Source organism: Peromyscus eremicus, chromosome 14 (genome assembly GCF_949786415.1).
Source record: "Peromyscus eremicus chromosome 14, PerEre_H2_v1, whole genome shotgun sequence".
NCBI classification, from domain to species: Eukaryota; Metazoa; Chordata; class Mammalia; order Rodentia; family Cricetidae; genus Peromyscus; species Peromyscus eremicus.
In genome coordinates this window covers 78152014-78166393 of record NC_081430.1, presented here as the reverse complement: position 1 = coordinate 78166393, position 14380 = coordinate 78152014, and the positions used below count along the sequence as shown (strand labels likewise).

Genomic DNA, 14380 nt, shown 5'->3' with positions numbered 1-14380 from the left:
CAGCTTTGCCAAACAAATAGACAGGATGGCCCGGACTTCTTTCTTCCTTATAGCAACAGAGTTGGGGGTCTTGAGGCCCCCATAGGGCCTCTTAGTAGCAGCATCCTCACTTCCTAGGTCACCCCACTGACCCCGCTCCCCCTCCCCCTTCTTCACAGAGACATCGGCTAAAGAAGGGTTGCTTCTGTGGTGTCAGAGGAAGACCGCCCCATATAAAAATGTCAACATCCAGAACTTCCACATCAGGTGAGTGCTGGAGCCAGAGGCTCCCACAGAGGCCGGCCGGTCTCCTCAGGATCTCCCCTCATCCCTTTGTTGGAAGAGTCAGGAAAAAAAAACCTTCTGGGGAAGGGTATTGTCTCTTTGAATCCGCCATCCCTCCCCAAAGCATCTTGGGCCTGACTGCTGCCTGGTACAGCTTTGCTCATGTTTATGATACTGGCAAGACCCCCTCAAAGGTCATGTCAGGAAGCCTGGCCCAGGGTTCCAGAGCTCTTGTTGGAGGTGTGTGGGACTTAGCAAGGGGAGGGTGGATGTGGCAGGTTCATCTCGACTTGTAACCACTTAGAAAAGCTTGACCCCATACCTGGGAATGTGGCAGGCAGAAGTCTCCCTTTCTCTCCTGCCTTTTAAATCCTGCTCCAGAGGATTTCATAATGAATGGCAGAAGTCATCACCTTGGCCCACTCTCTCTCTCCCTGGACAGTTGGAAGGATGGCCTTGGTTTCTGTGCCTTGATCCACCGCCACCGGCCCGAGTTGATTGACTACGGCAAGCTGCGCAAGGTACGTGTGCTCACCTGATCTCACGCCGTCTTCTCCTGTCAGGAGACAAACTGAGGGAGGACAGGACAGGACAGGACCGCTGCTCAGAGCCCAATGCCCAGCCTGAAAGGTGTTGGCCTTCTGGGCCAGCTCGGGAAGCGAGCAGAAAAATCGCTTTCTCTATTCATTACCCAGTGTACGTATCACAGATCCCTGTGTACATACACAGCCCGCCAAGAAAGCTACCAGAACTGAGGCCACAGTGTTTGAGTGATGGGATGCTGAGTGACAGTTCTCCTTTACATTATTTCTGGTTTCATAAGGTGACAGTACTTATGAATGATGTCCTGAGAGACATTTTGTCCCAGTGTCCCTGACCTGTGTCTAGTCATAGGCAGATGCTGTAGGTTTGGTGTCCTGTGTTGCCACTCAGTTTTAATTATGCTTTTGAGGTGGTGGTGGGTTTCACTCTATTGCTCAGTCTGGTCTCCAACTCCTGGACTCAAGTGATCCTCCTGCCTCAGCCTGGGACTGAAGTTGTGTACCATTATGTCACCTTCATTTATATTTGGGTATCAGTGGTGATTTTCTTGAGTGAGAAGTGTATGTTGAGGGGGAGAGGAGGTGGGCCTTTGTAAGCTCATGGTGGTTGTAGGTGTCCAAGCTGTTCGAAGGACACTGGCCTAGACCTTGGTTGAGGCCTGGCCTGAACCGTTCTTACCTGCCATGAACTGGTGTCACGAGCTCCCCTAGCCGCACACTGACCTGGAATGGAATGGAAATGGAACCCACCAGTGTGTAGGCCACTTAACAAAGGATCTTTTTAGGAATACAAGCCTGTGTCTCCCCTTCCCCTGGGATACCTGAGGACAGTGTTCAGTCTAGCCTCCTACCCTCTGCAGACACACCTGTGCCCCAGAGCGTCTTGCTCACCAAGATGTTCTTGCCCTGGCAGCTTCTTTTAGGGTGTAGGTAGATGAGCAAGCTGCCCAAAACAAAACCAACCCCCACCTCCAAGATTTGCTAGGATGAAGAGACAGATTCCCACCCCTCTGCTCACCGGCAAGGGCCTATCTGCTAACGGAGAGGAGCCTGAGGCCTAGCCCTGGGTCCGGGGCTGGGGCCACTGTTCTCAGGGTAACCTCTAAGGGAGAAGAGAGTCCCAGCCTACCAGCTCAGCTGTTTTTTGCAGGGGAAAGTCCGTATTTCATGTGCCCATTGGTGAGCGCCGACTTCCACTTTCTGACTTGTGAACAAGGCTGCCTGCCATAAATACCAGCAGACACATCTCTATCTGAGACCATATTTTCAGTTCTTTGATGTCTCTCAGAATCCTGTGGACCACTAGATTGAATGGGAATTCCATGTTTAAATTTTTTTTTAATTTTTTTTTTTTTTTTGAGAAATAAATGACATCATTTTCCTCTTCCCTCCCATGAACCATCCCCCTCCCCGCTGCTCTTTCAAATTGTGGCCTCTTCTTTCCTCTTATTGTTGTTGTCTTTATTATTGTTGTTAGTGGTTGTGTGTGTGTGTGTGTGTGTGTGTGTGTGTGTGTGTGTGTTCCTAAGTACATACATATAAACTGTTCAGTCCATATAACGTTACCTGTGTGCATATGTCTTCAGGGCTGACCATGTGATGACCACTTGGCGAGGAGAAGACTGTTTCTCCAGCTCTCAGCACTCCCTAGTTGCCTGTGGTTCTTCCTGTAGGTTGACGCTTTCTCCCTTAGCGAGTCTGTCCATGTCATCTTTGTTCAGGTCACGTTTAGGCAGCCATGTTGGTGAGACTTCTTGGGGATAGTTTCTGGCATTTGTAGGAGACAAGACCCCAGCAAACTCTCTAGCTCTTACAACCTTTTTGCCCCCTCTTTCACAGTGATCCCCAGCCTTAGGTGCAGGGGTTTCATTTTTCGAGGACCCTCCTGCATGCCCTCCTCCCCAGCAGCTGCACCGTTCTGTGAGACTGACGTGCTGCCTGCTGGACTGGGGAGGCATTCGGCTGCGCCATTTTACCTTAACTCCCTGTTTGAAGTACATTCCAGGGTGCAGGGACCCAAGATCCCCCACAGCCTTGTGCACCCCTCTCCCCATTTAGCTCTCTGGAGAGGATAGCAGAGGTGCAAATTATCAGAAAGCCACGGCTACTTAGAAGACCCCAACATGTGGGAAAACGGCGGGGGGTGGGGTGGGGGGGTTCAGCTTCTAACTAACCTTTCAGCGTTAGGAGCACACAGCCCAGCTATTGAGTTTGGAGGGGGAAACTACGTCTGCGTTCCTTACCCATGCGTCCCGCGAGGACTGATGGTTCCCCGCTCCCAGCGTCATTTCTTAACGCTTCTTTCCTACCCCAACTCTAGCGTGAGGCCCAAGTTTTTCACCCCTTTTCCCTGATATACTGAAGCTGGAGGTGGGAAGGAGAATGTTTGAAGCCTCCAGCTAGTGGCCCCTGGCCTTGAGGCCAGCCTTCCTTACCCAGAACCTGGGAAGAGCTGGTGGAGCACTGTCATCCCGCCCCCATCCCCTCCTAGCTGGGATAGGCTGTGACATGTGACTCTCTGTATGATCGATCACTTTGCCCTTTTCTCCTTTAGGACGATCCGCTCACAAACCTGAACACGGCCTTTGACGTGGCAGAGAAGTTCTTGGACATCCCCAAGATGCTGGATGCCGAAGGTGAGGGCATTCCCCCGTTGCTCCCCGGCAGCTGAGGCAGGAAGGGGGAGGGGCTGTTGGCTGGGACCTCAGCTGGAAGAGCTGGGGGTCACTTGCCTGCCAGGGATTCTGTGTGGTTCGGAGGAAGAGGCACTGACTGGTAGCACGCAGACTGCATAGAGCGAGCTTCTTGGAGAGGGAAGGGGAGGCCTTCCTCCTCTGCCCCTTGTCCTTGGAAGAAGCGGGAACCATGGCCACTGTCCCTTGGGCTCCCTTCAACACTGATACCATTTTACAGTGTCGCAGCTCCATGTTGAGGAGCCGAAGGGAGTCTAGGGTGTGCGTGGGGGTTGGGTGGGGAGGGTGTCCAAGATTGCCCCTAGCCCTGTGCTCCTGGCAACCCCACCAGCGGCATTCAGGAACATTCCAGACATGCACAGAGGTATGAGATGGTGTATTGCCCACCATGCCAGAAGGATTATTGATAGTCCATCACACCTTATTTTTCTTCTTTGTCCTTTTGCTGTCTTTGTTGGACTGTATTAAATCCAATCTCAGTCACCGCTACCTACTTCCAAGTACGTGCCTTAAAGATATGGGTATTAGCTGGGTGGTGGTGGCACACACCTTCAACCCCAGCGCTCGGGAGGCAGAGGCAGGCAGATCTCTGAGTTCCAGGACAGCCAAGGCTACACAGAGAAACTTTATCTTGAAAGACCAAGTTGGGGAGGGAGGGGAGAAAGATGGGTATCTTGCATGTAATCAAAATACTGTCCACAGACCAGATGTGTGACACGTGCCTGTCATCTCAGCACTGGGGAGGCTGAGACGGGAGGATCATGAATTTGAGGCCAACCTGGGCTACCTAAGTGAGACTCTCAAAAACACAAAAAATCTGTTTCACATCTAGCAAACGTGACAGTAATTCCCGATAAATCACCTGTCATCCTCATAGCCAGGGTCCCCTATTGAAACTTGCCATTGAGAGTGGGCTGGCTTTAGTCCATGGGTTGGCTGTATCCATGCATGTGTTTGGTTGGTGAGTTCAATATGTCATTTCCATCTTCAGCCCATCCCCGCTTCCTTCAACCCCTTTTATTGATGCCACTGACCTTGTGGTTGAGGAGAGCCACCAGTAGGGTATTTCCTGTGGGCTTCTTCGCTTGCCTCCTGGGGTATCTTCCCCATTCCTCTGTGTCCATGTTCCTGTTAGTGGAAGTTGACTCTGGAGGCTGGCTAGATTCAGGATGGGCCTTTTGGCAAGGTTGCTTCACAGTTTGCAGACTTCTGCCTCCATCCCCTTGTGAGATGCGCGGTACGTTCAGTAGGCAGCTTTAAATGCAGCTCTGTCTTTCTCTCTCTCCAGACATTGTCGGAACTGCCCGGCCGGATGAGAAAGCCATTATGACTTACGTGTCTAGTTTCTACCATGCCTTCTCTGGAGCCCAGAAGGTACCTGGGACCCCCTGCTCCTTCTCTGCCCAGCACACCTCATGCCAGATCCCAGCCATGCCCTCCTACCCTTCCCTCCATCTATCCCTCCATGTCCCGGTGCAGGTGTCTGGAAGGCCTGGTTCTGGTCTCGTGGCTAGCCAGCTGTATTTATGAAGAGGTCTTGTTGGCCTCCTCTCTCACACTACTCTGCGGTCTCTCACCATGTATTAGGACCAAGAACATTTAGCAAGCGCTAGTCCTCCGGAACCAGCTGCGTGCCCCAGGCCGGAGGGCTGGGTGTGGGAGATCAGTGGGTCGGTCCTCTTAGCCCCTGAGTGGCCTATCTGAAGTGCGTAGTGGAAGCTCCGCTCCCATCCCTCCGTCCCTTGCTCATTTCCCTCTCTGCTCACGTCCCTCTGGCCCTCTCCTCTCCTCCCACCCGTCCGTCCGTCCGTCCCCCTTCTGTCTCGTGCTCTCTGTCCACTGCTTCTGTTCGGGTTTGCTCCACGCTGTTCTGCTTTCTTCCCTCAACCTCTTCTCCTTCTCTGTGCAGATGTGTAGGCACGCTAAGGCCGGAGGGGAAGGCCATGTGACCTAATGTTTCATGTCACTGCCACGCCTTCTCGGGGCGCAGAAGGTGAGCTCGCCCTTGGCCTCGCCCACTCTCCCCGCCGCCCCTTGGCCCATCTTGTCCTCCTCGCTGGACACCAGCAGCAGTCCCCCTGACTGAGAGAGGGTTAGTTCATGCCCACGTGCAGATGCCGGAGAAGTCCAGCCTCTGGGTGGACTCCACAGAGGGGAAGGCGGCCAAGCTATCCGAGCCTGGATCCTAAGCCCTTCCCTTAAATACCCAGAATCCCTTTCCCCTCTGTCCCTCCCTTCTTCCTGCCTGAGCAAGGCCATCTCAAATCTAGGCCGGAGCCAGGCCTGGGAGATGTCTTCTGACATCCAGGCCAGAGTCCTGCATGCCGTTTGCCAGCCAGGCCTTTCGTGGATAGTTGTAAATTACATAAGAGTGCCACCTGTGTGCCACGGACTGTGGAGATTTAAACATTAGCTACTAAAATTACTCTGCAGATAGCAGCAAAGATATCTTTTTCTTTTCACTCTCTCTCTCTCTTTGTTTTTGTAGTGGTGCTGGGGTTTGAACCCAGGGCCTTGTGTTTCTTGGGTAAGCATTTTACTGCCAAGCTTCACGTCCAGCGGTAAAATGTCTTCTAACCAAATCAGTCTTTTTTTTTTTTTTTTTTAAATAAAGGTCACTTTTTAAAAAAATTGCCCAAAGACAACCAGATGGGCTGGCAGCAACCCTGGTACCCACTGGATGGGTGCCCAGACCTGCCTTTCTCAGTGGTGGCCAGCCTCCAGCTTCCCAGCCCTCCTGCTGGCCTCCTGACTCCTTCTCATCCTCTGCCCCTCACCTCTGCTGCTCTCCTGCCACCCTCTCCTGAACCCCGTCCCTGACCTCTTAGCCAGGGTGTGGGCAGCTTCTCTGCTTGCCTTGGTTGGGCATTTGTGCTCAGCCTACTAACCACACAGAGTGTCCTGGCCAGGCTGACTGAGGTGGCCTGGCCCCTCTGTCTGACTATCCCGTTCCTCTTTTTCATGCCCTTTGCCTTTAGGGATTCTGCCCTGGGCTTCATGCCTGCCGACACTGGCCTTACCTGTCTCTGATTCCTTCTCTGTGGCCTGGCTGATGATAATGCTCGGGAGGGGTGTGTGTGTGTGTGTGTGTGTGTTTGTGTGTGTGTGTGTGTACGCAAGCGTGTGTGCATGCACACAGGCATGGCATGGAAGAGATGTGGTATGGTGTATGTATCCTGCGTGCAGTAGGGAGTGTGGGATTTGTGTGGCTCCCCCTCCGAAACCCTCCCTCCCCTGTGCCCTCTTCCCGTTTTCTCATCCCTGTTGCAACCATTTCATGCTTTTGTCCACATCCCGGCATAGATAGGAACATAGACAGTGTGGCGGGGTGTGGGGTGTCTCGCTGGATCCAGAGCTGTCCCCAGCCACTTCCACAGCATCTGCCTAGAGTGATCAGCCCCAGAAGGATGTGTCCCTCTGGTTTGGGGGGGCAAGGAGATGAAGGAATCTCTCTGCATCTGGCTCTGTGGCTGGTACCCATGACAGACATCTTCCAGAGCCAAGCCATATCCACGGCCCACCCTCTTCTCCTCATCTCTCTCTGGCCAGTCATGGATAATAGAAGTGGAAAGGTCCCAGTTAATAGACATGGGCGAGTGCCTCTGTACATTTCCATGCAAGCATGTGATGGACACAGCTGTTGAGGGACTGTCCTCATTGGGCGAGGACCAGCTTCTGTTTGGCAGGCTGGTTTGGATTCTGATTCCTTGCTTCCCGGGTTTAGAATGGGTGGAGAGAGCATCAGGGTTTTGTTTATGCAGCTGGTGCTTCGGAGGTCTCTTAGGAGCTATTTCTAGGAGCTGGCCCCCGAAGGGGCAAACTTGATCTGCTGTGCGTGTTTCTGGATGTTTAGGGACAGGTGGAGCTGTCTGCATCCATCCACCTGTCCACCAGTCACTCGGTCCAGGAGTGTAAACCTTCTAAGGGAGAAAATGTATTCCCATCCACAGACGCTGTACCTGTCTGGAAAGGCATGATGACAAGGAGGTGGCCTCAGCTGGGCTTCTGTGCTGCGGCTCTGTCCAGAGGAGACAGCTGGGGGGCTGCAGGGTGCCTTCTTTGAGCAGCAGCTTGGAGCTTGGAGGTGTGGGGTGGGATAACATTCCCCCAGGAAAGGCTCAGGTACCACTAGGGAAGGGCGAAGAGACCGTCCCTAAGGAGTCACTCACTACTAACAGCGGGGACAAAGAAGGTCGTCATGGATAAGGCGGAGGCTTTGAGGTGTGAGAGGGGAGGAAAGAAAGCAGCATTGCTGAGTCACCATAGAACGGGGAGTTCTGGGGAAATGGAGGCACAGGTGGCGGGACAGACATGTGTCCCCAAACCCACCCCAGCCTGCTTGTCTTGAGGAAGCGCCATTCTGGGGCTAGAAGCCATGATCTGTTGGGCTTAGCAAGCCTGGCTTGGGGGTGGGGGTAGACAAAACAGCAGTCACTGGGCAGGAGGGAAGGCGATTTTAGCTAGATTCGGGGAATTTGTACTAAAAACATGACCAATGAGATCTTTGTAGCATTCATATAAACAGTGGGTTGTGGGTGGTGGAGCCCTGGTGTATCACTTTGCCTGGTTTGGGTATTTAATGACACTCTAATTGATGACAGCCTCTCTATAGATGGATCTGTCTCCGGTGACTTGGCACTCTGATTATCAGGGCAAGCAATAGCTAAATCTCTAAGAATAATAGCTCGTGGATATCTATCTATCTACCTATATATAGATATAGATAGATAGATAGATAGATAGATAGATAGATAGATAGATAGATAGATTTATATATATATATATAGATATATATATATGTATAAAATAATATATGTATATAAATAATTGAATGTTGTGTGACTGGGTGTGGTGACGCATGCCTTTAATCCCAGCACTTAGGAGGCAGAGAGGCAGGTGGCTCTCTGAGTTTAAGGGCAACCTGGTCTCCATAGCAAGTTTCAGGACAGCTAGGGCTACATCGAGAAACCCTGTGTAAAAACAAAACAAAAAGAAAATTGTTGTATGTTAAGTTGTACTAACAGTAGTAACAGTTGAAAGTGGTCACGGAGAACGTGGGAATGTGCATCTGGCCTCTTTCTCCGGAGTGTATTCTCGGCCAGTTGGCGTCTATGCTTCCTTGCATTATCTCATGCAGTCTGTCGTCCGGAAAGACTTGGGCAGCCTGCTTCGCTAGCGTGGGTTTTAGAACAGCCCGTCCCATCACAGAAAACCCAAAGCCCGAACCCAACCTGGGTTTTCTTCTGGATGGCTTCGTCTCTGTCTTTCTCCCGGGGCCCATTTTTTCCTCTCCTGGTCCAAGTCCCTCCCTGGTGTTTCTGAACTCCAGCAGCCTGGCAAGCATTGCTTACACACTGTGCTGCTGTTAATTTTCCCCTCGGCTCCCACCCTGCCCTGGGCTTCTTGTAGCTCTGGGGAGGGGCAGCGGAGAAGCCAGATGCTTAGGATGGCTGTCACGGGACTGCTGTCACCATCTGCAGCCTGATTGCCTTCACTCCGTGGGTGAGGTCTGCAAGGCCAGCCAAGCCGCCTTGTCTCCCCTCTGGCTGAGGTTGGTAGTGACTGGCCCGTCTTCATAAGGGGGCCACTTGAAAGCATGTGTCCCCTATGCCCCTGGCAGGCTTATTCAGGGTTGCAGCCTGTGGAAGGAAGTGGGGGGAGGTGGGGAGACAGTATTCTGAGGACTTTAGCCTCTGTCTTTCAAGAACCTGCTTCTCAAAGGTTCCTCAAGGTGACCCACAGTGTTCACAGGTGGGACCTTTTTAAAGAAAGCACTCTTGTACTCTGTGGGTCTGTTTTCTCCAAACCGGTCCCTTGGGGATGCTGGTAGAGTCCTCCAGCTCTCTTCTGCTGAGGCTAGCCTGAAAAGGTCAGGCGTTAGAGCCTTGGAAAACATCCTCAGGAGTCCCATGTGGAAGTCTTCCCCAGGTTTCATCCAAAGGACTCTTTTGGCTGTGGAACTATCTACAGGCTATGGCGAGGCTTTAAGAGCACAGCTCTTAAAATTGTACGGACTCATACCCCACCCAGCCTACCGACTTGGCAAATAAGTTTATGGCTGCTGAGCGCAGGACTCAGGATGCATCTGGAGGACAGCGAGTTTAAGTTGGGATTTATTTACATTGCCCATGATAGCGGCCAGCTAGCATGGTGGTGCACGCCTGTAATCCCAGTACTCTGGGGTCTGAGGCAGGAGACTTGTGAGGCCCCTGGCCAGGCTGCAGCTGTTGTTTATCTACAACGAGGAGCTACCCATGACTTGTTTGTGGCAGTGTCTGCAGCCCACCTCCTGGTTGTCTGTGGCCCTCTGCCTTAACTTTGGTCGAAGTAGTTTTGATAACACCAGGCAGGATCATCACCCCAGCCATTTTCATGAAGCGTGCTGACCTGGTGCTCAAGAGTCTGCATTCTTTCTGGATCCTGCCCCTTAGGGATAGGCTCCTGGAAAGCGACTCATTCCTTCAGTGCCTCAGGGAATTCGCCACACTCACTCAGTGGTTCTCAAGAAGATGGCAGTCGAGCAAGATGTCTGTATGAGAAGGGGCCCTGCCATCTCCAGGACAGGGTTGAGTTTGAGGGCAGGGCTGGTGACCGAGCTGGGGACCCAGAGTCCCTATGTGGCCGTTCTCGCATTCTCTTCTGGGAGTCCCAGCTGTTCGGTACCCACCGACCCAGGATACAGTCTCTGGACTGTTCACTTGAGAGACCTTCAGGACAGTTTTGTTCTGTCCCATCCCCTGTGTCCCAGCACACTCCCCCATAAGGCATGTGATTTGGTTGGCATTTCCTCTTTGAACAATTCTTCTTGGAAAAAAAAAAAACACATGTATCATAGTCATTTCTTCCAGTTCTCAAGGAATTCTTTACACTCAGTCTCGTTTTGTGGTAATAGAAACTCTTTTTGTTCATCAACCAGATTTGGGTTTTGCCTTCCTCTTTCTCCAATCAGGTATCCTTTATCATCTATAGGTCACCTGTCTCCAGGGTCCCAGGGTTCATCTGTATCTTCTCATAGGCACTGTCTTCTCTACCTTTAACTGTCTCCTTTCTGCCCTGTGGTCCCCAAAGAGCTCCACGTTCATACTTCTCCTTGGCCTAGGGTTGGTATATGTACGAGGCCACAACTCAATTCAGAACCACTCAAGTGGACCAGGTGTGATAGTGAAGATCTTTACACCCAGCACTTGGGAGGCAGAGGTGGCCAGCTCTCTGTGAGTTAGTTCGAGGCCAGCCTGGTCAACAGGAGCGAGTTTCAGGATAGCCAGGCCTACCTAGTGAGATCCTAACAACAAAATCACTGAAGTGAAGTGGGTTTGGGAACACAGGGTCCCTGCTGATGTTGGGTACACAGGACCCTTAGCAGTCACCAGAGGCTGGGTCTCCGTGGGGTGCTAGGCCTTGTGGCTGGTTACCATTCCATCTCTCCATTCTTCTCCCTGCTGAGGACTGTCTCTGGTCTCTCCTGGTCCAGTGCTTGGTGCATGATGTGATCTTAGCTGAGCCAGCAGCACCTGTGCTGGGCTGAGCCCTGCATCTCCTCCTCCATGCACTGCTATGCCTTTAGCTTTTCCCTAAAGGGCTTTGAACCAGGAGCCTTCGGAGATTCTTCAGGGAACCTGAGAGGCCTCGCTGTCAACCAGCACCTTCTCACGCTTTCAGACTTGAAGTCTCCCATCTTCAAAATCCTGTCAGATCCAGCCCGAGGTCCCAAGTCTTGTGATCCCTGGAATCCCAGGATGGGCTTGAATCTCTTCCTTTCTCCACCTGGCCTGAGATTTTTGAACGCCTCAGTTACTTGGTTCATTTCTTCCCAGCATGCATGACGGGAATCAACCCTTGTCCAGGGCTGGCCAAGAGAATGATGCAGGAGACAGGGGAGTGTGACACGGTCTCAGGGGCTCCTTTCCAACCACATGGAGTTGCAGGGGGAGGGGCTTGTTGACACAGGTGTGTGGGGGGGTCCCCCGTTGCTGGGGCAGGCTGGTCATGACTTTTCTATCTCGTCGCCAGGCGGAGACAGCGGCCAACCGCATCTGCAAAGTCTTAGCCGTCAATCAAGAGAATGAACAGCTTATGGAAGACTACGAGAAGCTGGCCAGTGATGTGGGTACCCCTGTGTTCTTCCAGACTGGCCTCCTCGCCAGGCCCTGCATTACACCCTGAGAGAAGGAAGCTCTTAGGTTCGGTGCCTGCACAGTCATTCTGTGGACACAGTCCCAGGCTGGTGCGGTGCATGAGCCAAGCACAGTTAACCTAGGGCAGCTTGGTTCTGGGCCTCTGGGGAAGCAGAAGTGAAGACGGAGGAGGAGGAGGAGGAGGAGGAGGAGGAGGAGGAGGAGGAGGAGGAGGAGGAGGAGGAGGTGTCTGGCTTACAGTGAGCCTGGGAGAATGCCTCCACCTCTCTGGCTCTTGCTTTTTCTTTCACTTACTGAGTGGGAGTTGAGCCCTGAGATCTCAGAGGCCTTTGCAGCCTGGTCTACTGCCGCTCTATAAGTTTTTGTCTAAACTTGATAGTACGGGGCTACGTCAGGTTCCGAAAAGCTACGCGCCTGGGAGGACTCAGTCCTGGCTCAGGCTGGCTCAGTAGTCAGTCCATCAGGGGACAGGATGGTGAGAAGTTAGCCGGTTGCCCCGCTGCTCCTTTTGGGCTGTTCCCCTGGCCTTTTGGTGGCTCTGCCTTCCAGTTTAGTGAGAGCCAGAAGCCCAGGCTTTAATCCCTGCTTCATCGTTTCAGCCAGTCACCGCAGCAAGCTGCATGACCTGGCAGAGCAGAGCCTTGGGTGCCTCCTCCATAATGTGGGGGTGCTGATAGCACTTGACCATGAGGTATTTCTATGATTATTTCTGTGAGTCACCCCCGTGGGTCATGCCTGGCAATATGCAGGTGTTCCGTAGGCTTCCTGTCATCCTTCTTTGCAGTCCTACATCTTCATAATCCTCACCATAGCTCCAGGATAGAAATCTAGGCTGTCCTGGATTCTAGTCTCTTCTTTTTGAGGCCGGAGATCCCTGTTCTGTTACATCCCTGCTTGGTATAGATTAAGAAACTGAGGCCTCAGGTCTCCTTGCAAAGCAGATTGTGGTTCTTTGGTTTGTCCCTATCAGGGCAGAGAAGATGAGGGGTGTGGACTCTGAGTTGACCATATCCTGGTCACCTTGGAGGGAGCACCCGGAAGCCTTCCTACGTGGCATGGTGAGGCCCTAGTGGGTCGTTGGGAAGGGAGTGTGCCATCAGGAGAGACTTTTTGCCAGCCCTCTTCCTGCGAGGACAAGCTGGCCTTTGCACACACCTTCCTCCGGCATCCTCACTCCATGCCTTGTCTCTGCCCTTTCGCCTCAGCTGTTGGAGTGGATCCGCCGCACCATCCCCTGGCTGGAGAACCGGGTGCCCGAGAACACCATGCATGCCATGCAGCAGAAGCTGGAGGACTTCCGAGACTACCGGCGCCTGCACAAGCCACCTAAGGTGCAGGAGAAGTGCCAGCTGGAGATCAACTTCAACACGCTGCAGACCAAGCTGCGCCTCAGCAACCGGCCCGCCTTCATGCCCTCCGAGGGCAGGATGGTCTCGGTGAGTGCCAGGGGCAAGTCTGGGGCCTGCCTGGCCACCTCCGTCCCCCAGCTCCTTGGAGGTGGGTTTCCTTCTACCTACCTGCCATGTTCCACATTTCTTTCACTTTGTCACTCAGGCTTGAGTTCAGGCGCAAGAGGGATAGCCACCTTCTCCCCTGACTGTTCTGGGTCAGGCTTGCTCTTCTCAACCCCTGAGCATTCCAAATTTCCCCTGCCCCTTAAAAAAATAATGTTTTAAACAGGATGTCTGGTCGTACTGAACCAAGCAATAATGTTAATTTTTAATTTTGTATAAACTTTTAAGTACTTTCAAAATAAAATAACAACCGCAAAAACAAAGCAAAACTTTGGTTATCTTAAATAACTAATTTTTGTAGAGTATTTCTAATATACAAATACATAAAATATTAAAAAGTAGAAGTTATTTATAATCTTACTACCTACCATCAATTTTGTTTTAATTTGAAAAGATCCTTTTATTCTTTTATTTATTTTTTTGTGACTCTAGGCCTTAAATCTAGGTCCTCATGCATGTTAGGCAAGTGCTCTGATGTAGGACCACATTCCCAGCACCCTTTTTATTATTTTTCTGTGAGATAACTCATCCTGGATGTCAACTCATCCAGGCTGGCCTAGGACTCAACCATGAAGGCCTTGAACTTGAGATTCTGCCTTGATGTTCTAAGTAGCTAGGATTACAGGCCTGTGCTGCCAAGTCCAGTTTTAATCTTTTTATATAAATATAATTTTAAGTGACTCTTAAAGCGTGTTTTATGTAATAAGATTCTTTTAAACAGAAATACCTATAACAAGTTGGGTGTGAATCAAATCTATAATCCCAGCTCTTGGGAGACTGAGGCAGGAGGATCGCAGCAAGTATAGCTAGGCCTTATCTAGAAAATAGAGACAAAACCCTAATATTGCAACCAATTTTCTGTGTCATGGGTGCCCTTCCATTGTGTCCCCCTTTATCATTTTGTCCTTCATTCCCTTTTATCCTGTCTCCGGGACTTTATGGGCCAGGAGAATGCAGGACAAATTCATCAAGGCAGATGAATGCTTTCAAACAAAGCATAACACAACAAAAACAAACAGACATATTGGGCAGGACCAGAGAGGGCCAGGCCAGGTTGGGGGAGGCAGGAACAAGGTGATCTTGAAGGGAGAAAGCAGGCCTGTGGCGTCATGCAGGCAGTTTGGAACACCAGTTCTTTAAAGTTCAGGGCTTCATCAGATGCTCTTGGGTTGTCAGAGTTACTGTTAGCTAACAGATACTCCTGAGAGCTGAAGGAAGTGCCTCTGATGTGG

At 51.6% G+C, this 14380-nt stretch overlaps 1 protein-coding gene across 4 annotated transcripts in view; it reads left to right on the top strand.

Annotated features, from left to right (window-relative positions):
• The window catches only part of Actn1 (actinin alpha 1), a 99665-nt gene that overhangs the window by 68613 nt on the left and 16672 nt on the right, over nt 1-14380 (top strand). For all 4 annotated transcript variants that reach the window (XM_059279220.1, XM_059279223.1, XM_059279221.1 and 1 more), the window contains exons 5-10: nt 159-246; nt 707-785; nt 3361-3442; nt 4788-4873; nt 11510-11602; nt 12840-13070. In XM_059279220.1, the coding sequence (XP_059135203.1) occupies nt 159-246; nt 707-785; nt 3361-3442; nt 4788-4873; nt 11510-11602; nt 12840-13070 (659 nt within the window). The remainder of the gene's footprint in view (nt 1-158; nt 247-706; nt 786-3360; nt 3443-4787; nt 4874-11509; nt 11603-12839; nt 13071-14380) is intronic.